At 55.5% G+C, this 25,767-nt stretch overlaps 2 protein-coding genes across 10 annotated transcripts in view; both read left to right on the plus strand.

The window, feature by feature from the left end:
• The window catches only part of Dock6 (dedicator of cytokinesis 6), a 49,646-nt gene extending 33,587 nt beyond the window's left edge, over nucleotides 1-16,059 (plus strand). For 3 of the 5 annotated variants that reach the window (XM_052188876.1, XM_052188872.1, XM_052188871.1), the window contains 17 exons: nucleotides 63-147; nucleotides 1,151-1,247; nucleotides 1,380-1,514; nucleotides 2,609-2,761; nucleotides 3,029-3,187; nucleotides 4,430-4,530; nucleotides 6,154-6,346; nucleotides 6,454-6,597; nucleotides 11,046-11,177; nucleotides 11,304-11,318; nucleotides 12,922-13,047; nucleotides 13,147-13,236; nucleotides 13,445-13,681; nucleotides 14,302-14,445; nucleotides 14,540-14,646; nucleotides 14,937-15,098; nucleotides 15,824-16,059. In XM_052188876.1, the coding sequence (XP_052044836.1) occupies nucleotides 63-147; nucleotides 1,151-1,247; nucleotides 1,380-1,514; nucleotides 2,609-2,761; nucleotides 3,029-3,187; nucleotides 4,430-4,530; nucleotides 6,154-6,346; nucleotides 6,454-6,597; nucleotides 11,046-11,177; nucleotides 11,304-11,318; nucleotides 12,922-13,047; nucleotides 13,147-13,236; nucleotides 13,445-13,681; nucleotides 14,302-14,445; nucleotides 14,540-14,646; nucleotides 14,937-15,098; nucleotides 15,824-15,866 (2,123 nt within the window). In that variant the 3' untranslated portion in view covers nucleotides 15,867-16,059. Of the gene's footprint in view, nucleotides 1-62; nucleotides 148-1,150; nucleotides 1,248-1,379; nucleotides 1,515-1,594; nucleotides 2,589-2,608; nucleotides 2,762-3,028; nucleotides 3,188-4,429; nucleotides 4,531-6,153; nucleotides 6,347-6,453; nucleotides 6,598-11,045; nucleotides 11,178-11,303; nucleotides 11,319-12,921; nucleotides 13,048-13,146; nucleotides 13,237-13,444; nucleotides 13,682-14,301; nucleotides 14,446-14,539; nucleotides 14,647-14,936; nucleotides 15,099-15,823 lie in introns of those variants that run through there. The other 2 variants (XM_052188873.1, XM_052188875.1) reach the window with 2 other exon arrangements.
• A 1,397-nt stretch (nucleotides 16,060-17,456) lies between these two features.
• The window catches only part of Kank2 (KN motif and ankyrin repeat domains 2), a 29,152-nt gene continuing 20,841 nt past the window's right edge, over nucleotides 17,457-25,767 (plus strand). The window contains exons 1-4 of one of the 5 annotated variants that reach the window (XM_052188880.1): nucleotides 18,363-18,441; nucleotides 19,048-19,191; nucleotides 20,010-20,120; nucleotides 20,488-21,714. In XM_052188880.1, coding sequence (XP_052044840.1) covers nucleotides 20,084-20,120; nucleotides 20,488-21,714 — 1,264 coding nt within the window. In that variant the 5' untranslated portion in view covers nucleotides 18,363-18,441; nucleotides 19,048-19,191; nucleotides 20,010-20,083. Of the gene's footprint in view, nucleotides 17,737-18,356; nucleotides 18,442-19,047; nucleotides 19,192-19,236; nucleotides 19,326-19,896; nucleotides 19,925-20,009; nucleotides 20,121-20,487; nucleotides 21,715-25,767 lie in introns of those variants that run through there. The other 4 variants (XM_052188878.1, XM_052188879.1, XM_052188881.1 and 1 more) reach the window with 4 other exon arrangements.

Raw genomic sequence — 25,767 nt, forward strand, 5'->3', positions numbered from 1 at the left:
CTTCCTAATGCTCACGTCTGGATTTCTGTCTCCACCAATGCACATACACTCGTGTGTGGCAGAGAGAAGTCCATTTGGAAACCAAGAGAATGTTCGCTGGCGTAAGAGTGTCACACACTGGAGACAGACCTCAGACCGTGTGGACAAGTAGGTTGACAATTGGAAGCATCTGTCCTTTGCTCGCTGCAGGGTGTCTCAGTCAGGGTCTCTATGCTGTGAAGAGACACTATGACCAAGGCAGCTCTCATAAAAGAAGACATTTATCAGGGAGGACTCACCGTTTCACAGGTTTAATCCATATCACCGTGGTGGGCAGCATGCAGGCAGGCAGTGCCAGAGGGGCTGAGAGTTCATATTGATCCCAGGAGCACAGAGACCTCAAAGCCCACCCCACAGCGACACGCCTTCTCCAGCAAGGCCACACTTCCTAAAAGTGCCACTCCCTATGGGACAAGCATTCACATACTTGAGTCTATGGGGCCATTCCTAGTCAAACCGCCACACTGAAGCAGGCCACTGTAGAACAAAAAAGACTTTTCTCACAGTGTGGTGGCGCAGACCTGTGATCTCAGTGCACATAGCGAGTTCACGGACATACAGAGCTACTTAGAGAGAACCTATCACGAAGGAAGGAAGGAAGGAAGGAAGGAAGGGAGAGGAAAGGAGGAAGGGAGAGAGAAAGAAAGAGAAAGAAAGAAAGAAACAAACAAACAAAGGACAAACTGTCCCATAAAACCTACCTTAACCCTTCCTAGGGCACGCTCCTAATAACCGAAGTCCAAAGAAATCTCACTAGTCCCTGCCTCTTTTTTATCTCCTTAAATAGATCTACAGATATCAAACCACAGATCTCACCACTGAGCCGCGCCCCCAGCCCCTCACTGGGGGATTCTAGGCATGGAGGGGGGGAGGGGCTCTACCACTGAGCCACACCACCCCCACCCTCCATCTCTTAACTTCAAGCTGAGGACCAGCTCTCCAACATAAGATCCTTTGGGAACACACTCTAGCCATGACATGTGTCAAGGAATTCCTTGATTGAGACCAGTTCTAGAGAGCTGCTCCCTCCGGGGCAGCTGCATGTGGGCGAGTATTCCTGTGTGGCCTTGAGCTGACTCAGTGACCTCACAAGCTCTCCCCTGCCTTCCAGGACCAAGGACGAAATGGAACACGAAGCTCTGGTAGATGGAAACCTGGCGACAGAGGCCAGCCTGGTGGTCCTGGACACGCTGGAGATCATCGTGCAGGTATGGCTTGTCCAGTGTCGGTCCTGCCCTCTCCTCCCACGTGGAGGCCTAGGATCTCTGACCCTAAAATTCCCCAACCTCCCAGACCCCAGGCCACCCAAGTCTCTTAATGTGGGTTTCTTACACATGAAGACAGTGATGCTGTCCGAGGCCCGTGAGAGCGTCCTGGGTGCTGTGTTGAAAGTGGTCCTCTACAGTCTCGGCAGCGCCCAGAGCGCCCTCTTCCTGCAGCACGGCCTGGCCACCCAGCGGGCCCTGGTCTCCAAGGTGAGCACTCCTAAACCTCAGCCGTGCTTCACAGAGATGACAGCTGCTCACTCGTTGAGCACCTACTGTGTGCTGCACAGGTTCATGACACAGGGACACCACAGCTGCAGTTCTGAACTGAGACGTGAGCATGGCATGGTGCTCGCACCCGTTACCCCAGACCTGGCAAGTGGAGGCAAGACGACCTGAAGTTTCAGGTCATCTGTGGCTACATAGCAAGTTTAAGGCTAGCCCAGACTGCCTAAGATACTATTGCGGAATAACAACAACCAGAAACAAAAAGGAAAGAAGAAAGGAAGAAGCTCTTGCAAAAATATAGTGATCCTGGCTTTGGGAGGTGGAATTAGGAGTCCAGGGACATCGTTGGCTCTAGGGAGTGTAAAGTCGGCCTCCGTAAAAGACCCTGTCTCAGAAAGCAAGCCGAGCAGGGCCTGCAGGGGACACGGCGGGTCAGGGACTTGTCATGCAAGGCTGACAACCTGAGATCTGGAAGGCACAGTAGGTGAGAGCTGAGTCTCAAAAGTTGTCCTCTGACCTCCACAGACAGGTGGTGGCCTACAAACACAAGGTGACAACGTTCAAGGAAGACACCCAATGTCAACACCTGACTGTCACCCACATGTACATACCCATGCACACATACTTACACACACACACTCGCACACAATCACATATACACACACTTATACATACACACACACACTCAACATATGCACTCATATACACACACACATACACACAATCACATACACACTTACATACACACACACATACATACACACACTCATACACACACACACACTTACATACACACACACACACATACACTCACATACATGCTCACACATACACACACATACACTCACATACATGCTCACACATACACACATACAAATAATAAGTTAATTAAAATGAAACTATAGACCTTGGGTCAAAATGGCCAAGTCACTTGACAGGGTCAAAACAAAGACCCAAACTCAGTCTTAATCGTTGGCCACGGTCAGAGTGGGAGTTCGCCCTGTTCAGCCTCCATCTAGGAGCTCCTAGATCCACCTAGGAGCACTGAACAGTATCTCTCTGGGTCCTGGGGACAGTTTCCAGAACTGCTTTTCGAGGAGGACACGGAGCTTTGTGCCGACCTCTGCCTGAGGCTTCTGCGACACTGTGGCAGCCGCGTCAGCACCATCCGCACACACGCCAGCGCCTCACTCTACCTGCTTATGCGCCAGAACTTCGAGATCGGCCATGTATGGGGGCAGGGTCTCCACAACGTTCGTCCAGGGCTCCAGCTGCAGGGGCGGGGTAGAGCTCTGCCGCAGGACCGGGGGCGGTCGGCTAGCATCACAGTGTCATAGGCCAGTGAGAGGGGTCAGAGCGTGGGCGCGTGCATGGATGGGCGGATACGGAGAGAAAGCATGGCTGCCGGCAGGCAGGTCAGCAGGCTCAGTGGATCCTGGGGGTGGGGAGCCCAGGCCCTGAGGCTCCTGGGTGACTCTGCTTCCCTGTCCCATCAGAACTTTGCCCGTGTGAAGATGCTGGTGACCATGTCCCTGTCGTCCCTTGTGGGGACAACTCAGAACTTCAGTGAAGAGCACTTGAGAAGGTCGCTCAAGACCATCCTTACCTATGCAGAGGAGGACCTAGGGCTGAGGGACAGCACCTTCGCTGAGCAGGTGATGTCTATGACGGTCCTCCCTTGCTGTGGACAGCCTGTGGGTTTGCAGTTAGGTCCTTGTGGTTTGTCTGTCTGTCTGTCTGTCTATTTATTGGTGTTTATATTCAAAACTTTGGTATTATAAGACAAAGTCTTACTCTATATCCCAGGATGGCCTCAGACTCACAGTAATCCTCCTGCTTCTGTTACCTGAGTGCTGGGATTTTATGAATGATACACCAAGACAAGCCTTATTTGTGTGTGTGTGTGTGTGTGTGTGTGTGTGTGTGTGTTTGAGATAAGTTTTCTCCCTCCCCTTCTCTCTTTCCCTCCCTCCCCCCACCACCCAGTCAAGGAGGCCTAGATCTTATTATATAGCCGAGGCTGACCTTGAACCTGTGACTCTCCTGCCTTATGTGTTCTGAGGTAACTGGAATCTGTGCTCCTCCAACTTCTGTCTTCTTGTGGATGTCTCAGTCTTAGCCGAGGCTGAGCTGGGACTCATTCTGTGGCCTAGGATGACCTGTGGTGATCCTGGCTCTCCCTCCCCAGGGTTGGGACTGCATGGTGTTCTCCTGTGCACACCTAGCCTGCCCTGCTGTTCTGTCCCCGCCACACTGTGCCTAAGCATGTATACTTGTATGTACATGCGTGTAGAGGGCAGAGGTCAACAGGGGTGTCTTCCTCAGTCTTTCTCCACCTTATTTTGTTGAGGCAGTGGGGTTTTTTGGGGTGGGGTTGGGGCTTCTTTTCAGATGGGTCCCACTGTGTGCCTCTGGCTGTCTTGAATCTGACTATATAGACCATGCTAGCCTCAAACTCACACAGATGGGCTCCGCTGCTCCCCGAGTGCTGGGGTTAAAGTGTGAACCATCACGTGCAGTTCCACTTATCTTTAGAGACCGGGCCCTCACTGGTTCAGCTAGCAGGCTGCTCACGGGCAGGCGCCCGCTCTGCCCCTCCCCTAGCACTAGGATTGTGGCCAGGCCTCGCTGCCCGTGGCTTTTACTTGGGTGCTGGAGATCAAACTCAGGTCACTATGCATGCAAGGGAAGCACTTTGGCCACTGAGCCATCGCCCCAGCCCCTTTCTCCCATCCACCCCTTCACCCTTGCTGCCCCTGAGAAACCCTGTCTACAAAATCAAAACAAAACAAACAAACAAACAAACAAACAAAGCCTAGAACCCTGCCCTCAAGTCCCCATGTAGCCACGAATGACCTTTGACCTCTCCTGCTCCTGCCCCCACCTCCTATCGCCAGGTTCAGGATCTCATGTTCAACCTGCACATGATCCTGACGGACACGGTGAAGATGAAGGAGCACCAGGAGGACCCCGAGATGCTCCTGGACCTCATGTACAGGTGGGGGCGGGGTCCGGCGGGAGCGGGGAGGGCGGTCACGGTGGTCAGGGGAACAGACGGAGATGGGCTTGTTGGTTCTCCAGCACTAGAATAACTTCCAAAGACAAAAGTTTAGCCCAGCAAGTTGTCTCCATAAAGATGCCTGCCACCAAGCCTGATGGCCTGAGTTCAAGCCCCGGGCCCACATGGTAGAAAGAGAGAGAGAGGCGGTTTTGATCTATAGCAGTTGGCTCATAGCGTCTTTGGGCCTGTGAGAGGACTCCACCCTGCAGCAGGAGCTTGTGGCCCACTGAAGCCACTCCCCTCATGGTGAGAAAGCTAGGCAGCCTGCAGGAAGGGACTGGGTCCACAGTCAGTGACAGGGAAGAAAACAAGTAGCGGCCATGACTATGACGATGGCTGCCCAGCGCACACAAGGCCCTGGGTTCATCTCTCGCTGCAGGAGATGCCCTGGTGAGTGCTGGCCACACCGGCCACCTCGGGAGGTGGGAGCAGGAGCAGGAGAGGTCAAAGGTCATTCATGGCTACATGGGGACTTGAGGGCAGGGTTCTAGGCTTTGTTTGTTTGTTTGCGTGTTTGCTTGTTTTGTTTTGTTTTGATTTGATTTTATAGACAGGGTTTCTCTGTGTAGCCCTAGCTGTCCTGAAACTCACTCTGTAGACCAGGCTGGCCTTGAACTCAGGTCGGTCTGCCTCTGCCTCCCGAATGCTGGGATTAAAGGTGCGCAGTACTAGGTCAGCTTTCTATTGCTGTGACAGACACTGACCAGAAGCAATTAGAGGAGAAAAGATGTATTTGACGCATATGTCCCAGTCCCATTCTGTCACAGAGGCAGGAAGTCAGGGCAGAATCTGGAGCAGTGGGTGGGGAGGAGCACTGCTTACTCAGACATCTCTCACACAACCCAGGACACCTGCCCAGGGGTGCCGTCACCCAGAGTGGGCTGCTCTGTCGACCATCAGTTAGGACAACACCCCACAGACTTGCCCACAGGCCAATCTTATGGACGCATCTTAATTAAGGTGCTTCCCAGATGACTCTACCTTTGCCAGGTTGACAAAAAGAACTAAACAGGGCAGGAGGCTGGCCGGTGGGGTGCTTGATCCCTGCCTCAGAAACAACAAAGAAAGAAAGTCATAAAGACACTCATCCAGCACCACACCAACCGGGCATGTGCCACACCCCTGCAATCCCAGCACTCGAGAGGGAGAAGCAGGAGGTTCAGAAATTCAAAGTACTTCTGAACTCCATAGCAAGTTCCAGGCAGGCCTGAGCCACATGAGACCTTGTCTTAAAAAATAAAAAAAGGAAAAAAGGAAGAAAAAGAAAAAGAAAAGTTAGGGCAGTGAGGATGAGTAAAAGAATGGAGAAGACAGGGATTGGGTGAAGAGGGGGCCATGGCAGGGCAGGCTATTGCTGGGTGGGGCGGGGCCGCGGTGGGGAGGGGTCATGGCTGTGCGGAGCTGTGGCTGTGCATGGGGGTGGGGCGTGGTAGGGCGGGGCCAGGGCGGGGCGGGGCAGTAGGGGATGTTTAGATGGACAGAAGATAAATGGGTGCAGGGGAGGGTCAGGGCTGGACAAGCTGAGACAGGTGCTCACCCCCCTGCTGTCCTGGACCCCAGAATTGCCCGGGGATACCAAGGCTCTCCAGACCTGCGGCTGACGTGGCTGCAGAACATGGCTGGCAAACATGCAGAGCTGGGCAACCACGCAGAGGCTGCCCAGTGCATGGTCCATGCCGCTGCCCTGGTGGCTGAATACCTTGCCCTCCTTGAGGACAGTCGCCACCTGCCTGTGGGCTGTGTGTCCTTCCAGGTGAGTGCCCAGGGTGCCTGGGGGTAGAGGAAGGCCCGTTTGGGTGAATGCTGGGCCTGATGCTACCCCCATCCCTCCCCTCCCTTCCCCTCCCCTCCCCTCCCCAGAATGTCTCATCCAACGTGCTGGAAGAATCTGCCATCTCTGATGACATCCTGTCGCCGGATGAGGAGGGCTTCTGCTCTGGGAAGAACTTCACAGAGCTGGGCCTGGTGGGGCTGCTGGAACAGGCAGCCGCCTACTTCACCATGGTGAGGCCCGGGGCTTCGTGACACAGCTGAGGACAATGTGGCACTGTCAGACAGCTCGCCAACACGTTCCTGGCCAGGGATTTAGAATGGGGAGTAAGAGGCAGGCATGGCAGTGCATTTGGGACACTGAGGCAGGGGGATTGCAGGTTGAGGCCAGCCTGGACTACAGAGCCATTTTCCCCCAAACAGAACACAATTGGCTGGGGCCGGGGCCGGGGCGGGGCGGGGCGGGGCTGGCATGCACACAGCCCTGGGTTCTGTCCCCAGCGCCCACTAGGCAGAGGCAGGAAGATGAGAGTCTCCAGGTTATCCTCCACTACATAGCAGGTCTTAGGCCACTCTGGGTTATGGGAGTTCCTGTCGAAAGAAAGAGAAGGAAGGAGGAAAGGAGGAAAAAAAGGAGAAAAACCAAAACCAACACCTGGGGCCTCAGCTCCAGGCACTGGTATGGTAGAATGCTTGCCTGGCGTGGAAACCTAGGTCCAGTCCCCAGTACCACCACCACAGGGTGGGGTAGGGAACAGAAATCACCGGCCTGCGGTTGTCTGGAAAATGCGGGGCCAGGAGGTGGCTTAGCTGGTAATAGCATGTCAGTTCAGTCGAGCATGAGTCTGAAAGCACTAGGATCCAGGAGGGTGCTGAGGGCGCTGCCACCCCCCCCCCCCCCCCCCCGTCTTCCTTGGATGGCAGCACCAGGCTCTGTGAGGCCCTGTGTCAGAAAATGAGGTGGAGTGCAGTGGGCGTGAACCCCTCGGCTCCATCCCTGGTACCTCATCAACCTGGCCCAGGGCACCCACCTCCACTGCCCGGGGCACCCACCTCCCCTGCCCACACTCAGGAGGTAGAGACAGGAGGAGCAGAGTTCAGGGTCAGCCTGGGCTCACAAAACCAACCCTGCTTCAAAATAAGAGGAAAGCAGAGAACTGGGCCCTGGAACCGCCGCTGCCTCGCTCTGTCTTCATGACCCGTCACATAGGCCTGTGCAGTAAGTTCTAGAACTTTCAAGTGCACGGGAAAGAAGATAGGTTTTGTTTCTCTTTTTTCCCAGCCTTACTCTAGCTGTGAAGCGAGCCTCCGGCCTCACTGCCGGCCCTTACTGTTTCTGGGAATGAATGCTGTGTTGGCCAGTTAAGGCGGAAGCTGGGGTCAGCCCAGAGAGCACCAGCTTAGCCAGGGGCAGCTCTGGGTTCCATGCCAGTGCCGCATAACCTAGGTGAGGTGGTTCACACCTGACATGCCAGCAACTTGGGAGGTTGAGGAAGGCTCAGGTGTCCAGGTCATCCTGAGACTGAGTAGTGGGTTTGAGGCCAGCCTGGGCTACATGAGACGCTGTCTCAAACAAAAAACAAAAAAACCCAAAGAGGCTCCTGGTGCAGCACGGTGATGGGCTCCATCCAGCAGAAAGCCAAGAATCAAACCCGGGGCCTCAAACCAGCCGCAGCCAGCAGGCCTGTGCTTGACACGATCTGGAAGACCCCTCTCTTGAGATCTAAGAAGCTCTGGCTTCATGCAGATCCCAGCTGTCAGGCCTGAGCCCCACAGGGCTCCCAGCACCCCGCCTGTGAAAGCCTCCAGGGAAGGGGCACATTGGCCCTGTCCTCAGATGTGGGGGCAGGACCGTGCCTCGCAGTGGAGCGCATCCTAGCAGCGAGCGGGGTGACAGGTCATTCCCCGGGGTGGGTGCACGCAATTATTTGTTTTTCCTTTTTAGATGTGTATTTATTTATGTGTGGGTGGGGTATTCAGCCTGCCTTGGCTCACTATGAAGGTCACAGACAACGTGCCCAAACTGGTTCCCCTCTGGGAATCAGACTCAGGTCATCATCGGGCCTGGGTGAGCATCTTTACCCACTGGGCCGTGTTGTGTTGTCCTGTGGGTCAAATAATACTTTATAGAAGTACCCCGCCTGCGAAAGCCTCCAGGGAAGGGGGGGCACACTGGCCCTGTCCTCAGATGTGGGGGCAGGACCGTGCCTTGCAGTGGAGCGCATCCTAGCAGCGAGCGGGGTGACGGGTCATTCCCCGGGGTGGGTGCACACAATTATTTGTTTTTCCTTTTTAGATGTGTATTTATTTATGTGGGGGTGGGATATTCAGCCTGCCTTGGCTCACTATGAAGGTCACAGACAACGTGCCCAAACTGGTTCCCCTCTCAGCACGTGGGTTCTGGGAATCAGACTCAGGTCATCGGGCCTGGGTGAGCATCTTTACCCACTGGGCCGTGTTGTGTTGTCCTGTGGGTCAAATAATACTTTATAGAGATACCATATATTTTATAGAATCCCCCCCCCAAAAAAAGAAAAGAAATTCTGATGCTGCATGCACCACCGCACTCAGCCAATAAAGTTTATTTTTAGTAAAGTTTTCAGTCCACAGTCAAGCTGAGTGGGAAGTATAAGAACTGTCCATGTGTCTGGTTGGGGAAGGGGTGCTTTTTAAGTTTTCTTACCAGGTTGTCATGCCAACCTAAAATGCACTTTGAGTATCTCTCTTCGGGGCTTCCCCTTTTTATTTTGGAGAGAAGGGTTTAGATAGCCCAGGCATTCCTCAGGTCCCCAGGCAGTGGGCGGTGACCTTGGGCTCTTGTTCCTCACGCTGCCGCCTCCAGACCTCGGGGCTTGCAGCAGTGGCCACCAGACCTGGTTTGTATGCATAGCCTCTTCCCCCAATATACACAGCCTCCCCCACGGTCAACACCCCACACTGGCTTGTCTGTTGGTTATAATCGATAAAGTTCCATTGACAGACACAATATTGTCATTCCCCGCACCCCCTGCACCCCCCGCAGTCCAGAGTTCACAGCTAGGATCAGTCTGGGTCATATACATAGTCTGGAGGCTTTAGCACACACGCAGCTCCACAGACCCCACTGTAGGATTGTCAGAGGCCACTTCCTGAGTCTCTTAATCTAAACAGCTCAAACCAGGAGACTCAGTTACCACTTTCCTCCTTCTTGGGATTAAGACTGCTCCTCCTCTTCCTCCTCTTCTTCCTCCTTTCCCTCTTCCTCCTCCTCCCCCTCCCTGTCTCTTCCTCCTCCTTCCCCTCCCCCTCTTCCTCCCTCTCCCTGCCCCTCTCTCTTCCTTCTCCTCTTCCTCCTCCTCAGTGCAGTGGTAGGGTAGAACCCAGGGTTTTATGCACACTGCCAAAGCACTCTACAAACTGATTTCAACTTCAGTGCCCTGCTTGTGTGTGTGTGTGTGTGTGTGTGTGTGTGTGTGTGTGTGTGTGTGTGAAGTGTGGTCAGAAGACAGCCTGCAGAAGTTAGTTCTCTCCTTCTACCATGAGGATTCCTGGGATTGAACTCAGATCATCAGGTTTAGTGACAAATCCCCTTTCCTGAGGCCCTGCTTCCCTTTCTGTTGCTGTGATAAACATCAGGACCAAAACACCCTGGAGAGGAAAGGGTTTATTTTACCTTACACTTCCAGGGACCAGTGCCTCTCTGAGGGACCTCAGGGCAGGAACCTGGGGGGCGCTTGCTCTCCTGATCACCTGCCCAGTGGGCCCAGCTCCCACATCAGTCACAAATCACAAAAGTGTCCCCGGGATGCATTTTCCCAACCTGAAGTTCCTTCTCAGACTACTTAGCCTGTGTCAAGGAGAGGACACTAAGAGGCACAGTCTTGCCAGCACCCTTGGGTGTCTGTCCTTTGTGACAGTATCTCAGTACATGACCCAAGCTGGCTTGGATCTTCCTGTTTCCCTTTTTTTTTCTTTTTCTCTTTCTTTCTTTCTTTCTTATTTATTTCTTTTGTTGTTGTTGTTGGCGGTGGTATTATTTTGGTGGGGGGCGTCTCTTTTCATAGCCCTGTCTGTCCTGGAATTCACTCTGTAGACCAGGCTTCAGATCCACCTGCCTCTGCCTCTCACATGCTAGGATTAAAGGCGTGTGTCACCACAGCCCAGCTAAAATAATTTTAATTTAAAAAAATTTACTTTTATTTTTCGTATATGAGTGTTTGCAAGTGTGTGTGTGGGTATGAACCATCCATGTGTCTGGTACCTGTGGAGGTCAGAAAAGGACGCTGGACTCCCAGTAACTGAAGTGACGGACAGTTGTGAGCCGTCATGTGGGTGCTGGGAACCCAGCCCAGGTCCTAGGCAAGAGCAGCCAGTGCTTTTACCCACAAGCCACCTCTGCAGCCGCCTTTCCAGTCCTGGGAGGTGCTGTAGCTCAGCCTAGCATATTCGGAAGCTCTGGGCCTCCTCCCTGGTCTCGCCACCACAAAACCTGTTCTCTCTTCCCACCAAGGAGGAACAGTATGGAAGCCTTGGCTCCTGGGCCTTGGTAGATGTTTGTGAGAAGGTGTGGAGGCCTATCCAAGAAGCCATGTCTTTTCTGGGGTGGGGGTTGTCAGGGTGGTGGGAGGCGGTGGGAGGGGCAGCCTGGGGCTCAGGGTAGCACAGAAGGTTTCGGGGCTCCTTACCTCATCTCTGTTCTCCAGGGTGGTCTGTATGAAGCCGTGAACGAAGTCTACAAAAACCTCATCCCCATCCTGGAGGCCCACAGAGACTACAAGAAGCTGGCCGCCGTGCATGGGAAGCTACAGGAGGCCTTCACCAAGATTATGCACCAGGTAGGCCCTGCCCCCCCCCCCCCGCTCCGCTCCCCTCCCGGAGAGGACCTCTCCAGCCCCTCCTCTCCAGCCCCCCTCCAGTCCTCCCCCCTGCCTCCCCTAATCTTGCCTCCTCTTTTCCCACAGAGCTCTGGCTGGGAGGTGAGTCTGAGGGGAGCATGACCCTGGTGAGCAGTAATCAACGAACACTAGGGGGCACTAGAACAGCATGGCACCCCTCCACAGGGGCCCGGCTCAGTGGGTGATGACGCACTGCCCCCCACTAACTCCCTTCCCCCAAGTGCCCCCCCATCCCAAGGGCAGCCTGTGAGTCACCCAGCTGGGAACTCTCCATAGACACTACCCCTCCCCCGCAGGAGCAGCTCAGTCACCACCAGGGCTGGGGGTGGGGGAGGAATGGGGCTATCTCTCCTTCCCTCTCTGTCTCACTCCTTTCTCCCTCTGCCTTAGGGCTCCCTCGGTCTCTCCATCCCAGTCTCCCCAACTCCCAGCTTTGCCCGGGACAACTCCTCATCACAGTTAGGGTGCTCCCCACCAATCCCTCCTTCTCCTTTCTATTTTTAGGCATCTCTCAGTTGAGGGAGAATTTTCTGGCCAAAGATGGCAGGGACCCAGAGCCCTAGGCAGGCTGGGTGGGGGCAAGCGGGTAGGTCCCCGTCTTTCCTGCGTCCTAGATCTCCATCTCCTGCTATAAAACAATTCTCATAGGGGGATATAAGGAGGACCCTGGGAGGGGTAACTCTGACCTCTGACCTCTGACCTCTCCAATGACTGCATCTCTCTGTCTACCATTCCTCCGTTCTTGTTTCTGGCCACACAATGTCTGCCCCACCCTGTCTGGATCGACTTTGGTGAGTGGATTTGGGTTGGGGGGATGGTGTCTGGGGTGAAAGGTCTTCCTTCCACGTGTGGGGCTAGAACAGAGGAGGCAGTCCTAGAACTAGAGCCCAGCCTCTCAGGGCAGGAGGCAGCTCAGAATGTCCCTTAGCCGCTCAGTCACCAGGGCACCTGCTGGACCTGGGTCCCATGGGTGCTGAGGTATGACTGGGAGCAGCTCCGCCCTAATTTGGATGTTGGGATGCTGCCAATGAGCGCCCAGCCAGTGGAAGCTACAGAAACTCAAGTTTATGTTAAGCAAGGAAGTTGACAGAAGACTGGTGGAGCCCAGAAGGCTGAGACAGGAGGATAGCCTGGTCTACATAATGATTTCCAGGTCAGCCAAAGTTATGTAGAGAGATCCTGTCTCAAATAAATAAACAAGCAAACAATTTTTTTTAAAGTTAAAAAAAGGCCGGGCAGTGGTGGCGCACGCCTGTAATCCCAGCACTTGGGAGGCAGAGGCAGGCGGATTTCTGAGTTCAAGGCCAGCCTGGTCTACAGAGTGAGTTCCAGGACAGCTGGACAGCCAGGACTACACAGAGAAACCCTGACTCAAAAAACCAAAAAAAAAAAAAAAAAAAAAAAAAAAAAAAGTTAAAAAAAGAAAATGGCTGAGGTCTTGGCATAGCCATAGAGTCCCAAGCTGGAATCATGCAGTCCTCAGACAAGGAGTACTTATCTAATACACACACACACACACAAAGACGGTGATTGCCTTCTGTGGTCTGGGCCCCCTGGCTCCTGGGGTCCTGGGGTTCCCCATCCCCAGCTTGTTCACCGCCCCATCCCACCCCGAGTGTGTCTGGGGTGGAGGCCCTCTGTAGAGATGCCTCCCCGCCAACACCACCTGCTTCTCCCAGCCCAGCGTGTATTTGGGACATATTTCCGAGTGGGCTTCTATGGCGCACGATTTGGTGACCTGGATGAACAAGAGTTTGTGTACAAGGAACCGTCAATCACGAAGCTGGCAGAGATCTCACACCGGCTGGAGGCACGTCCTGGCGCTGGGCGGTGGGACAGGGCGTGCGGGTTGCAGTGGAGGCTGCCTCCCCTCACCCCCGGCCGACCCCGAGCTCACCCATGTCTTTAGGAGTTTTATACGGAGCGGTTCGGGGATGATGTGGTAGAGATCATCAAAGATTCTAACCCCGTGGACAAGTCCAAGCTGGACCCACAGAAGGTGGGTCCTCTGACCCCACCCCCACCCAAGATCCAGGGTGGGGGCAAGGCCTGTTTCTTGGGAGAGTCCGGTACATCCCGTTACAGAAAGATCTGGGCCTCTAGATTCAAAGCCTTCAGGCCTGCGGGACGGGCTCAGGCTGGAGCTGTGGTGTCAGGCGGACCCGCACCGCTGGCTCCCAGCCTCATGCTTGGACCCGGCACTCCAGGCCTACATCCAGATAACCTACGTGGAACCCCATTTTGACACTTACGAGCTCAAGGACCGGGTGACCTACTTTGACCGGAACTACGGGCTGCGGGCCTTCCTCTTCTGCACACCCTTCACGCCGGACGGGCGCGCGCACGGAGAGCTGGCCGAACAGCACAAACGCAAGACACTGCTGAGCACGGAGCACGCCTTTCCCTACATCAAGACCCGCATCCGAGTGTGCCACCGTGAGGAGGTGGGGCCTCGGGGAGTGGGGGGAACCCCAGGCATGGGGGGAGGGGGGAGGGGAACCCAGGCATGGGGGGAGGGGGAACCCAGGCATGGGGGAAGGGGAGGGGGACCCCAGGCATGGGGGGGGAGGGATATCTCAGGCCTGAACTGGAGAGGGAGATTCAGGGACTCAAGGTCCAGGGGGAGACTTTTTCCAGGGAGGAAAAGGCAGAGGAACCCCACAAATAGTGCATTTCAGGGACACTAGGTTTGGGAAGAAAGAGACAAGGACGTGGCAGATTGGGTTTGGGAAGTAGAAGGACCCCAGGCTGTAGGCTCCAGATGCAAGCCTCTACCATCAGGCCTGGAGAAATGTGGAAATCTCAACCATAGAGTCCCTAGACTCAAGGGCAAACAGCAAGTGACACAGACCAGAAACCCCAGCTGAGTCAAGACCCACGGGGAGCACAGACCCCGGCACTGTTCACAGCCTGGGACCCTCCTGTCCCTATAGTTCCAGCTTCTTTGGGCTGGCTTGGAACAGGACATCACAGGCCCCAGCAGGTGTGCCCAGACACGCACACACATGTACTCATAACACACACACACACACATTCACCCCACCCCACTCACCCCACCCCACAGACAGTGCTGACACCAGTGGAGGTGGCCATTGAGGACATGCAGAAGAAGACACGGGAGCTGGCCTTTGCCACTGAGCAGGACCCTCCAGATGCCAAGATGCTGCAGATGGTTCTTCAGGGCTCTGTGGGACCCACTGTGAACCAGGCATGGCTGGCATTTTGGGGGAAGGGGCGACAGGCTGGCTGCCGTGGGTCTCCAGTTACCATTCAGGACCCTCATGAATCTTCTCACCCAGTAGGGTCCCTTGGAAGTGGCCCAGGTATTTTTGTCAGAGATCCCAGAAGATCCCAAGCTCTTCCGACATCACAACAAACTACGGCTCTGCTTCAAGGATTTCTGCAAAAAGTACACTGGCTGTTATACCCCGCCATCCTGACTCCACACTGTACCAGCCCGGCCCTGTTAGACAGCCTGATTCCTGCCACACCCATCCCGACTCCCTGGTTACATTCTCAGACCCTGTTGTGGGGCCGTGCATGATTGTCCCCAGACACAACACATCTTTAACACATCCTTAAGGATTCCCTGGCCCCTCTTCTCTCTCTCTCTGTCTCTCTCTCTCTCTCTCTCTCTCTCTCTCTCTCTCTCTCTCTCTCTCATATGCCGGTCCCCAGTGCCTCTTCTTCACTCCTCAGGTGTGAGGATGCACTGAGAAAGAACAAGGCCCTGATTGGCCCCGACCAGAAGGAGTACCACCGGGAACTGGAGCGCCACTACAGCCGCCTGCGGGAGGCGCTGCAGCCTCTGCTCACCCAGCGTCTGCCCCAGCTGCTGGCACCAAGCTCCACCAGCCTCAGGTGCCCACCGCGGGGGCTGTCACACAAACACACACATGTGCACTGTGCGGGGTCCGGACTGGGTTGTGAGGCTCCATCTATGCTGGTTTTCTATTGCATTTGCTTTAGTGGAGTGGGGCAAGTGTGGAGGTCACAGGGCAGACTGCAACCAGCACTTCCCTTCCGATGAGTGGGCCCAGCCTTTGAACAGCAGGCTTGGGAGCAGGTGCCTTGACCCGCTGAGCCATCTGGCCTGCTCGCCACACCCACTCCAATGACAGAAACCGACTCCTAGGGTTTACACTAGGCGGCTAGTGCCCACCACTGAGCGGTGTCCCCAGCTCTCAGCTGGCCATCTGAGCCTCAGTTTCCACACCTGTGGAACAGACATGATGCCAACATACTGGGAATCTTCTAGTCAGGGAAAGCAAGACGGCTAAGTGACTAAAGGCGCTTGTAGCCAAGCTTGAATACCTGGGTTTGAGTCCCCAGAAGCCACATGGTAGAGGGAAAGAATCGATTCTAATAAGTTATCTTCTGACGTCTACACTTGCACACACATACACACACACACACACACCACAAAAATAAATGTGATTTATTTAAAAGAAAAAGATCAAATCAGGCTAGACAGACAAGAGCCTACACAGATTCTTAGAAGGGTTCTGTGGTGCTGGATGAGGAAGGTTGAGAGGACCGTAGAGCTGGGGTCCTATGGCCCCCGCTAACCTGCCTTCTGCCCCCAGGAACTCCATGAACAGATCGAGTTTCAGGAAGACTGACCTCTGACAAACGAGGCTAAGAGTCACACCCAGAAGTCCAGCACCCACACCTCAGCTGCCTGTGCCTTTCTGGACCCCTACCTGCCCCTCCTCCATGGGGTGACCAAAGTCCCTGGAGCTGGGCCCTCTCTCTGCACTGATGGATTCTAAGTTTTGTTTTTGTTTGTCTGTCTTTAATTTAAAGTGAGTTTTATATACAAGCTGTGTGGTGTGCTGACTGTTGTCACGGTTCCTGCCCTGGGGGTGCCGACGGTCATCCAGTTGAGAAGCGAACAGGCACACAGTGTAACCTGTCCATGGGAAAGAGTGCTGTGTGTGCGCATGGCTGCGCGTGCGCGTGTGTGCACCTGTGCTGGGGCTTTGCACACGCCAGCGTGTGATGTATGTGTATTCCTCAGTCTCCACAGTTTGTTTTATGTTTACTTTGCTTGCCAGGGTGACCTGGAACTCTATTTATAGATCAGCCTGGCCTTGAACTCACAAAGATCCATCTACCTCCTGGCCTCTTCTCACTAAGTACTGGGCTTGAACGGGGTGCACAGGGCCCCATTATTGTATTTTTTTCTTACACTTATTTGTGTATTTTTTTCTTACACTTACTTATTTGTGTCTGTATGTTCGTGGGTGCGTGTGGGTCCTGACACTGTAGTAGAAGGAGCTCAGGAACTTTGCAGAACTCAGTTCTCCTCCTACACCTGGGTGTGGATCCAGGGCTTCAATTCGGGCCATCAGGCTCCGCAGCAGCCTTTACCTGCCCAGCCTCTCCTTGGTCGGCAACTTAAACCTGACTTTTTGAGACATGTCTCACGGAACCTGGTGTTCACAGACCCAGCTAGGTTCACTGGCTGGTAAGCCCCAGATAGAGATCTGCCCAGTTCCCAGAGCTGGCCTTACAGGTAAACTTTAGGGCCCAACTCTTACGTAGATGCTGGAATTGGAACTCATGTCCTGGTTCACACAAGTGGGCAGTTCACCCACTGAGACAGGAAACTCTTTTTTCTATTTTTTTTTTACTGTAGTTTTTTTGTTTTGTCTTTTGTTTGTTTTGAGACGGTGTCTCCCAGCCCAGAATCACTGTAGTAGAAGGTGGCAGCTCTGGGACTTGATCGCCCTGGCCCCACATCTTTGATGTGCAGGGACTACAGGTGTGCAGTCTCGCTTTGAGAGTGGCTTCAGAAAGCCCAGTGCAAATAGAAGTTCATCTCTGGGCTAGGAGTGTATCTTAGCGGCAGAGTCCCGGGGTCCAGCCCCAAACCCACGAAATCAATAAATCACACCCTGTGATCTGTGTCAGCCCCAGAGCAGCATGAAGGAAATTTTCTGAACACACTTATCAGATAGGTCATGTGATTAGCCCCATTTTGCTGATGGGGAAACTGAGGCTCAGCTTCAATTTCAGGGTATAGGGGATCCGGGAGGTGGGCTGCAGTCTCGGAGCCTGGGCCGACGGTCACGCCATGGTGCACCCGGCCAGCAGCTGGAAGACTTCCAGCTGCCGCCGGCCAGCGGGGGAGGGGTGACCTCCAGTCGCCGCCACCGCAGCCGCCCTGGAGCTGGGCCGGGGCCAGCTCCGCCCCCTGCAGCGCCCAGCTGAGAAGGGCGGGCACCAGGCTCGGAGAAGCGGGAACCCTGTCCCCAGGGCTGGTGGCCAGGAGCCGGCTGAGACCCTAGGACGTGCTCAGGCCGCAGCGAGAGCGCGTGCGCCCCCACGACCACCCTTCAACCTCGCCCCCAGCCCCCGCTGCCCAGGCGCCCAGGAGGCTGGAGGGGCGTGGCTTTCTGGTGGGGGCGTGGCTAGCGCGCAGGCTCTGCTGGCTCGGGGCGACTGAGGCGGAGCGGGCAGGACGCCTGGGACGGCGGAGGCTCGAGCGCGCCAGGCGAGTGGGACCGAGGGCTGATCGGGGTGGTGTGGGGTCCGGGCTGCTCTGGGGGGACCATCGGGATTTCTAACCCATCTCCAACCCGAGGCTACAAGCTCGCTCTTGCTCTCTTAGCTGGTCCCTCCCAAGTCTTACCATCTGCGCCCAAACTTTGCAAACCGGAGCGTCTGGGTCCCCGCGCTCCTGTCCCCTCCCCAGCCCTGACCTGGGCCCTGCTTCCCTTACCCCTAACCCACCTCTATCCCGTTATCATTCCCTGCCTCTCTTCCTCTGCTCCGCCTCTCTCCTCTAGCTCTGTCCCCTTCCCTACCCAGGTCCCCGCTCCCGCAGCTCCGGGTGGCCGGACCAGGCCCCTCAGCGGCGGGAAGGCATCCGGGCGTCCGGCCGGGCTGGGCCTGGCTGCTGGGCGGGTGTGGGGATCAGCAGATGTTTGCCATTAGACTGGGACCCCGCAGGCCCCGCCCCCTCCCCGCCCGGGGCGGGGTCCTCCTCACCCCCAACTTTAGGGGCGGAGAGAGCAAGGCAGGAAAACCCCCAGATTCACCCAGGCTGGTGGGGAGGTGCGCTCTGGGGAGACCCTGTGGCCCTTCTCTGAAAAACCCCACCTGTTGATTCTTCCAGCCTCCTTCGGCCTCTCTGATCCAGGGATCTTGTGGAGAGAGGGGCCTCCTCCGACTCCCGCCACCGAGTTACCAGCCTGAGGTTAGATAACTGGAGAGACCCTTATACCTCAATCACTCCGTCTGGAGAATAAGATGTGTGGAGTCTAGGAATGCCTTGGGCGGATCTGCCCCGTTTTAGGTTCAAGTCACAGAGATCTGCCTGCCTCTGCCTCCCAAGTGCTGGGATTAAAGGCGTGCGACACTACACCCAGCTTGCAAGATCTTTTCCCAAAAATACAAACAGGGCTGGGGACGGGGATCGTGGGCCTAGCATGCATAAAACCGGGGGCTCCACCCTGGAATGTATGGTGTGGTATGGTGCATCCAGCAAGTCCAGCGCTTGGGAGGTAGAGGCAGGAGGATCAGGATTTCAGGGCCATCCCCAGCCACATAGTGAGTTTGAGGCCAGCCTGGGCTACAGGAGACTCCACCTCAAATTACAAAACAAAACAGTGTGGTAATTATTCATTTTATTCATTCCACCTTAGTGCCCTCTATCCCAGGCTACCACAATTCTGCTCCCTACTTCCTGTGTCTCTTTTAAATCCTCAGAAAATATTTTGGACTAACTTCCTGCCCTTGGAGGGTCTGAGACTCCAGGCAGATGCAGAGGCGACTTTAACTACAGCTGGTAACTGCATTTCAGGTGTTCAAGTCAGCAAAGCAGGGGCAGAGATGTGGAGACACACCTGGAGGGACAGAGCTATGGAGGCAAACTAAGCCAGAGGGAAGGAGCATCCTAGGCCCTCCTTCGTGCCCAGGGGGTGCCCCACCTGATCCACCCTCCCAGGTGCCCACTGTCCCGACCTCCACAGCCTAGAATGGTCCACTCTGGAGGGCGAGATGGGTGGAAGTGTCTGCAGCAAAGGTGCTGCAGGACAGACAACAGAAAGGACTGGCCTTGGCTAACCTCCCGGGGCTGAGGTGGGCCTCTCAAGTTTTGATTATCCCTACCCTGCAGCCTGTAGCCCCCCCCCCCCATGACCTTCCAGTCTTCCACCCCACTCTATCCCTACTGTACCCCCCCCAAATCTGGACACATCCTGAGGGGGCAGGAAGTTCTATGTAGCTGGGCAGTGAAACTGTTTATTTTTAGAGAAAATTGTTTCCATAAAGAGGAAGGCTTCTCAGAACTCGTATCCGACCACTTTCCCGACCCTCCTCGGGCCTGGCTTAGCTCTCTGTTTTGAGGTTGCTGAGGGGTCCCACCCCCATGTTGTCTCTTGGCCCCTCCGTGACTCCACTGGAGTGTCCCTGTTAGCACCCCAGCCCTCCACCCGGCCTAACCCTGCTGTGCATTTTCCATGCTGGGCCAAGGGGAGGGGGCACAGGAAGGGTGGGGCCACCTGCCCTGGGGGCCATGTGGAGGCTGTGGGAACAGCTGGAGCCCGTCCAGGGCTGGACAGATGTGCACACAGTCAGGGAGGTTTGGTTTCTTTGTTCCAGGGCTTTCTACAGCCAGGCAGGGGTAGGAAGGGGAGCTTGAACGTTCAAGTATTTGAGAGGTGCCTGACCCGGACAGGGTACGGGCCGTCTGTGAGCGCGGGCAGGCGGGCAGCAGCATCTCCTTCCTTCTCTCTGAAGCTTGCCCTGCCAACCCCTCTGCAGGTCAGCCTCAGCTGTCTGCAGGCTGTTGGGGAGACTCGGTTCCCTGAGTGACATCTGAGGAGCAACCGCAGAGGATGGCCCAGGTCCTGCATGTGCCCGCCCCATTCCCAGGTCAGGTCAGGGGCTGATGGGAGGGAGGGGGGGGCTTGAATGGGGAGGACGCTCTGATGGTCCTGGGGTAGACGGTGTGTGTGTGTGTGTCAGCCATAACATGAGGACCTGAGGTGGGGGGACAGCTCTGACTGTGTGGGCCTGACAGGGAAGGACAGCTCTAACTGACAGTCAGAGGGAGGGCACAGCCCTAGTGGGAGCTCTGAGGGAGGGAGGGACAGCTCTGTTCTTGGCATCGATGGGTGACAAGGCCAGACAAGACCTTGTTGATCTACAATAGGCCCCAATGCTGGCAAAAGCCACTTGTGTCCCTGGGCAGAAAGGGGCGCAGCAGTGCTTAAAGGCCCCGACTTTTATCCAACTCCAGGAACCCCTGGTCAGGCTTCGCCAGCGGCCTTCCCCGGCAAGGAGCCAGACCCGCCATACTCAGTGGAGACGCCCTATGGCTACCGCCTGGACCTGGACTTTCTGAAGTACGTGGATGACATCGAGAAGGGCCACACACTGCGCAGGGTGGCGGTGCAGCGCCGGCCGCGCCTGGGTTCCCTGCCACGGGGCCCGGGCTCCTGGTGGACATCCACAGAGTCGCTGTGCTCTGACGCCAGTGGGGACAGCCGGCACTCGGCCTACTCCTACTGTGGCCGCGGCTTCTACCCACAGTACGGAGCCTTGGAGAGCCGCAGCGGCACCAACCCACGCGTGGAGCGCACGCTGCTGGATGCGCGGCGCAGGCTGGAGGACCAGGCGGCTGCCCCGTCGTCCGGTGGCCTGGGCTCCCTGACACCCAGTGCCGCGGGCTCCACCAGCTCCCTGGCAGGCGTGGGCCTGCTGCCCCCCACGCCGCGCAGCTCGGGCCTGTCCACCCCGGTGGCACCCAGCGCTGGTCACCTGGCCCACGTGCGCGAACAGATGGCCGGGGCCCTGCGCAAGCTGCGCCAGCTGGAGGAGCAGGTCAAGCTGATCCCCGTGCTCCAGGTGAAGCTGTCGGTGCTGCAGGAGGAGAAGAGACAGCTCACGGTGCAGCTCAAGAGCCAGAAGTTTCTAGGTCACCCCTCAGGGACACGGAGCCGGAGCGAGCTCTGCCTGGACCTTCCCGAGGCCCCCGATGACCCCGCTGCGCTAGAGACCCGTTCGGTGGGCACCTGGGTTCGAGAACGGGACTTGGGCATCCCAGATGGTGAAGCCGCTCTGGTAGCTAAAGTGGCCGTGTTGGAGACCCAGCTCAAAAAAGCCCTGCAGGAGCTGCAAGCCGCTCAGACCCAGCAGGCCGCCCTCCAGCCCCAGGCCTGGCCACCTCCAGACAGCCAGGTCCGCATGGACACCGTGCGAGTGGTGGAAGGTCCCCGGGAAGTGGAGGTAGCAGCCAGCACGGCAGCCGGTGCCCTTGCACAGCGAGCCCAGAGTCTGGAACCCTACGGAGCAGGGCTGAAGGCCCTGGCCGCATCGGGGGGACCAGAGAACACCCTCGTGTTCCGAAGTCACGAGGTGGTGGAGACCATGTGTCCACAGCCGACCACCACCTCCAACAACACGCACACAGCCAAGAAGATCAGCATTACAGAACGGAGCTGCATTGGTGCGGCCGGGAGGACAGGTGAGTGACATCATCCCAATAGGACCCCGCCTCATCCTAACCTTCAGCGGAAACAGGTGGCCCCAGCCTATCAAAGTGAGAGGACCCCAGGGTGGACCTCACAGCTGTAGGCATTGGGCAGAGAAATGTGGTGTATTTGGGCCTGGGGAGACGCGGCCCAACTGGTAAAGTCCTTGCTGTCTAAGAGCCTGAATTCTGATCTCCAGCACCCACGTGAAAAAAGAGAGGTGTGCTCATCCCCACAGGTAACCCCTTCGTGAGGAGACAGTGGTAGGAAGATGATGGGGACCGGATAGACTACGTTATGTAGTGAGTTCCAGCCTGAACTAGACGGCCCAGTGAGAGGGCTCCGTGGGTAAAGGCACCTTGTAGCCGCCAGGTGACGCGCATTCTATCCCTGGTGTCCACATGCTAGGAAAGCAAAACTGACTCCTGCGAGTTGTCCTTTGAGCTCCACAGCCGCACTGTGGCACCTGTGTGCTCTGCCACATAAAAAATAATAATTCTTTTAAAAAGGTAGACAGGACCTGAGGAACAGCACCATCTGTTTGCCTCTGGCCTAAACTCAAATACACACAGTACATACACACAGGTACACAAGTACACACAAGTACATGCACACACATGCATGCGTATGCACAGGCGCATGCACACATACATACATGCATGCACATATATACATGCATGCCGTACACATCCGTGCATGCACAAAGAAATTGAACGTCTACATTACTGCCCTGTTGTGTTGAGGTGTAAAAAATATCCAGAAAACAAGAGTTGTTGGTTTCATGGCAAGGTCCCTCTTTTGAATTAAGAACTGTCAGGGAATCAAGACACTAGATAGCGTCCTGTTTGTGTTACTGAGGGACAGTCTAGGGCACAGCTGGGTCCTGGCTCAGGAGTCATGCCGCATCTCTAACTCCCTGTTCAGTGGGACCGTCAGATGACTGAGTAGAACTGGGGCGCTCCCTTCTCCTCACAGATCCGCTTAGTTCGCATAACACCAGATAAAAATCCCAGAGTGGCCCTCCATGGCAGAACCAAGCACTGAGCTTTGAGGGCAAACGAGACCCTACCCAAGCCCCGCGGCCTTCGGAAGAGGAAGGGGTGTACCCAGAGGAAGTGCTGAGTCCTCGTGCCAGGAAGGGCTGTGTATGGACTGCCAGCTGCCCAGAAGCTGCCAGGGTGATTCATGAGATTAGTGACAGCTGTGCTGCCTTGGCACAGGCCAGGGGTGCCAGCTGCTGTGCTGAGTGTCTCACCGAGGGGGGCTGGGGGAGGGGGGCCCACAGCCAGATACCCCACCCGGCTTCCGTCACCGTTCCCATCACCCCAGCTGGACGACACCACCTCTCTGGGCCTCCATTTTCTTCCCTGTGACTTGCTCCAATACCGATCCATCCGTCCAGGACCCTCGGGCACACAGTAACGCATACAGGAAGCGCTTCTCGCTGCTTCTGCTGACAGTTGGCAGGTTGACCTGGCTCCTTGGTTTTGAGTTTTCTTTTCTTTCCCTTTTGGATGGAGTGTGTGGCGTTTGGGACAGTCTTGCAGTCATGGGGTCCAGCTTTGAGCCCTTCCCACCTTCCTCTCCATCTCCCCCGGTGGTTAGGGTTACAGGACGTTTAATCCATGCCCGACTTCAACTCTGCTTGTAGTTGGGGAAACTGAGGCTTAGAGCCAGGAATCCCTGTGCCAGAGTCTGCCCCTAGGACCCTCGGAGCCTCACATCTCACCCCCAGATCCGGGTCACGCTGGCTGGAGCCCCGCTGACTCTAACGGGCACCGGCTGCAGGGCGAGGGCCCAGCTGTGTTTCCTCGCTTCCCTGTAGTTCCTGGCCAGCGACGGAAACCACCCCTCTGTTCCGAGTCCATCCAAACACCCAGCCCTGAGGTTCTGGCCCCTGGCCAGGGGTCCGCCCAACACAGCCTTGGAATCTTTGAGAGGCACCCTCCATTCCAGACATGCCTCCCAGGGCAGTCAGGGGCCCTTCTGCTCACAGGACATAGACACAAAACTAGTTCACTGCCTGTGGAAGACTGCCACCCTGAAAGTCCTCCCTCGTGTCTCACTACACTCCCTGTTGCTGCATCTTGGCCTCACTGAGATGGAACTGGAGTCTGTTCATTTGTTTCATCTTGTTCAACGGATGCTTAGTGCTTATTGTCACAGATACTAAGAACACAGAAAGAGATCCCAGTTACCAATGGCCTTGCTCAGGGCCTGCGAGATGGCTCCGCAGGTGGAGGTGCTTGCTGCCGAGTCTAATCTCTGACCCACATTTTGTTTGTTTGTTTTTGGAGACAGGGTCCCACTGTATATCACTGGTTGGCCTGGAACTGTCACAGAGACCAGGCTGGCCTCCGGTTCACAGACACCTACCTGCCTCTGCCTCCTGAATTCTGGGATTGAAGGCACCCACCAACATGCCTGACCCAGAGACTCACATATTGGAAAGAACCCACCCTCCCCCCACCACACACACACACACACACACACAGAAGCTGTCCTCTGATCTTCACACAGGCACCAAGCCATGACATATACCCTCTCTCCCCCTACTAAGTAAATAAATACATAAAAAAAAAAATCTACTTTATTTTTAGAGACAGGGTCTCATTATGTAGACCAGGCCACCTTCAAATTCGTAGAGATCCACCTGCCTCTGACTCTGGAGTATTGGAATTAAAGATGCGTACACCAGCATGCCCAGAAATAGGTGTACTTAAAAGAAAAAAAAAAAAAAACTTAAGAAAATGTATGAGAGACAAAGTATCCACATGAGAAATATGTGTTCAGATCGTAACTGAGGGAAGCAGGGTCAGTGACAGCTTGCGCTGGGGACGTGGCTGCCCTGTGTCCTCGTTGTTTGTAATCTTTTTGTTTGTTTGTTTTGTTTTGTTTTTTTGAGACAGGGTTTCTCTGTGTAGCCCTGACTGTCCTGGAACTCACTCTGTAGACCAGGCTGGCCTCAACTCAGAATTCCACCTGCCTCTGCCTCCAAGTGCAGGGATTAAAGGCATGCGCCACACTGCCTGGCTTCGTCTGTAGTCTTGAGCATGATTTTCAAGCCCTCTGTGGTTTGCTGCCAGAGCACCCAACCTCATCAAACTGCAGCACTCCCAACAGATCACTGCTGGGGCGTGGCCCGTTGGTAGAGCCCCTGCCTAGAATTCCCCAGTGAGGAGCCCAGCAGTAGACCAGCTGTCTAGTCTGAGGCCCGGGGGCTCTGGCCCTGGCCCTGTGAATCCAGCTATGTAGTCCGGCGTGGATGCTCCAGTCAGCTGCAGGCTCTGCAGTGTCCTTTGACTGAGTCTGTTCAGGTGTGGTAGCACATTATAAGCCCAGCACTCAGGAGGCTGAAACGGGGATCACCTCAGCTTCAAGATCAGTCTGGGCTACAGAGCGACTCTTAAGCAGCAAATGCTAAATAAAGTAGTAGGTTATGGAGAAGATAAAGCCTCTCGGGCAGAGAATCGGCAAGAGGCTCCAGGGTAGGCCCAGCCCAGGATCTAAGGCCCTGCCATCAAAAGAGCTTGGGCTGATGAATGATCGGGAAGGCGGAGGACAAAGAGTGAGGTGCTGGGGACTCGAAGCATCCCAGGGTGAGTGTCAGGGACTCTGAGCTGGGCAACGCAGTGTCAGAGACCACATCATGTCTACTGAGGTCAGTGGGCCTGATGATAAATCATGGAGCGCTCCTTGGAGGAAGAGGCAGGGGGAGGTGACCTCTTTAGCACCTAGTGAGAGCTATGTTTCTCAGCAGAGCAGGAATTTAGTTTTTCCAGCTGAAGAGTCGGGGAAGCGCCCCTGTCCTCACACACACACACACACATACACACAATCTTATAGCCAAGTATGGTGGCAACACTCTTTTAATCCCAGCATTCTGAAGGCAGAGACAAGTAAGTCTTTGAGTGTGAGGCCAGCCTGGTCTCCTGAGTGTGAGGCCAACCTGGTCTCCGCAGTGGGCTCCAGGACAGCCAAGGTTATGGCTCAAGCAAGACCCTGACTCAAGCAACAAAAAAGTGACTCATTGTCTTTGTAGAAGG

The sequence above is a fragment of the Apodemus sylvaticus genome, chromosome 7 (assembly GCF_947179515.1).
Source record: "Apodemus sylvaticus chromosome 7, mApoSyl1.1, whole genome shotgun sequence".
In the NCBI taxonomy this organism is placed as follows: Eukaryota; Metazoa; Chordata; class Mammalia; order Rodentia; family Muridae; genus Apodemus; species Apodemus sylvaticus.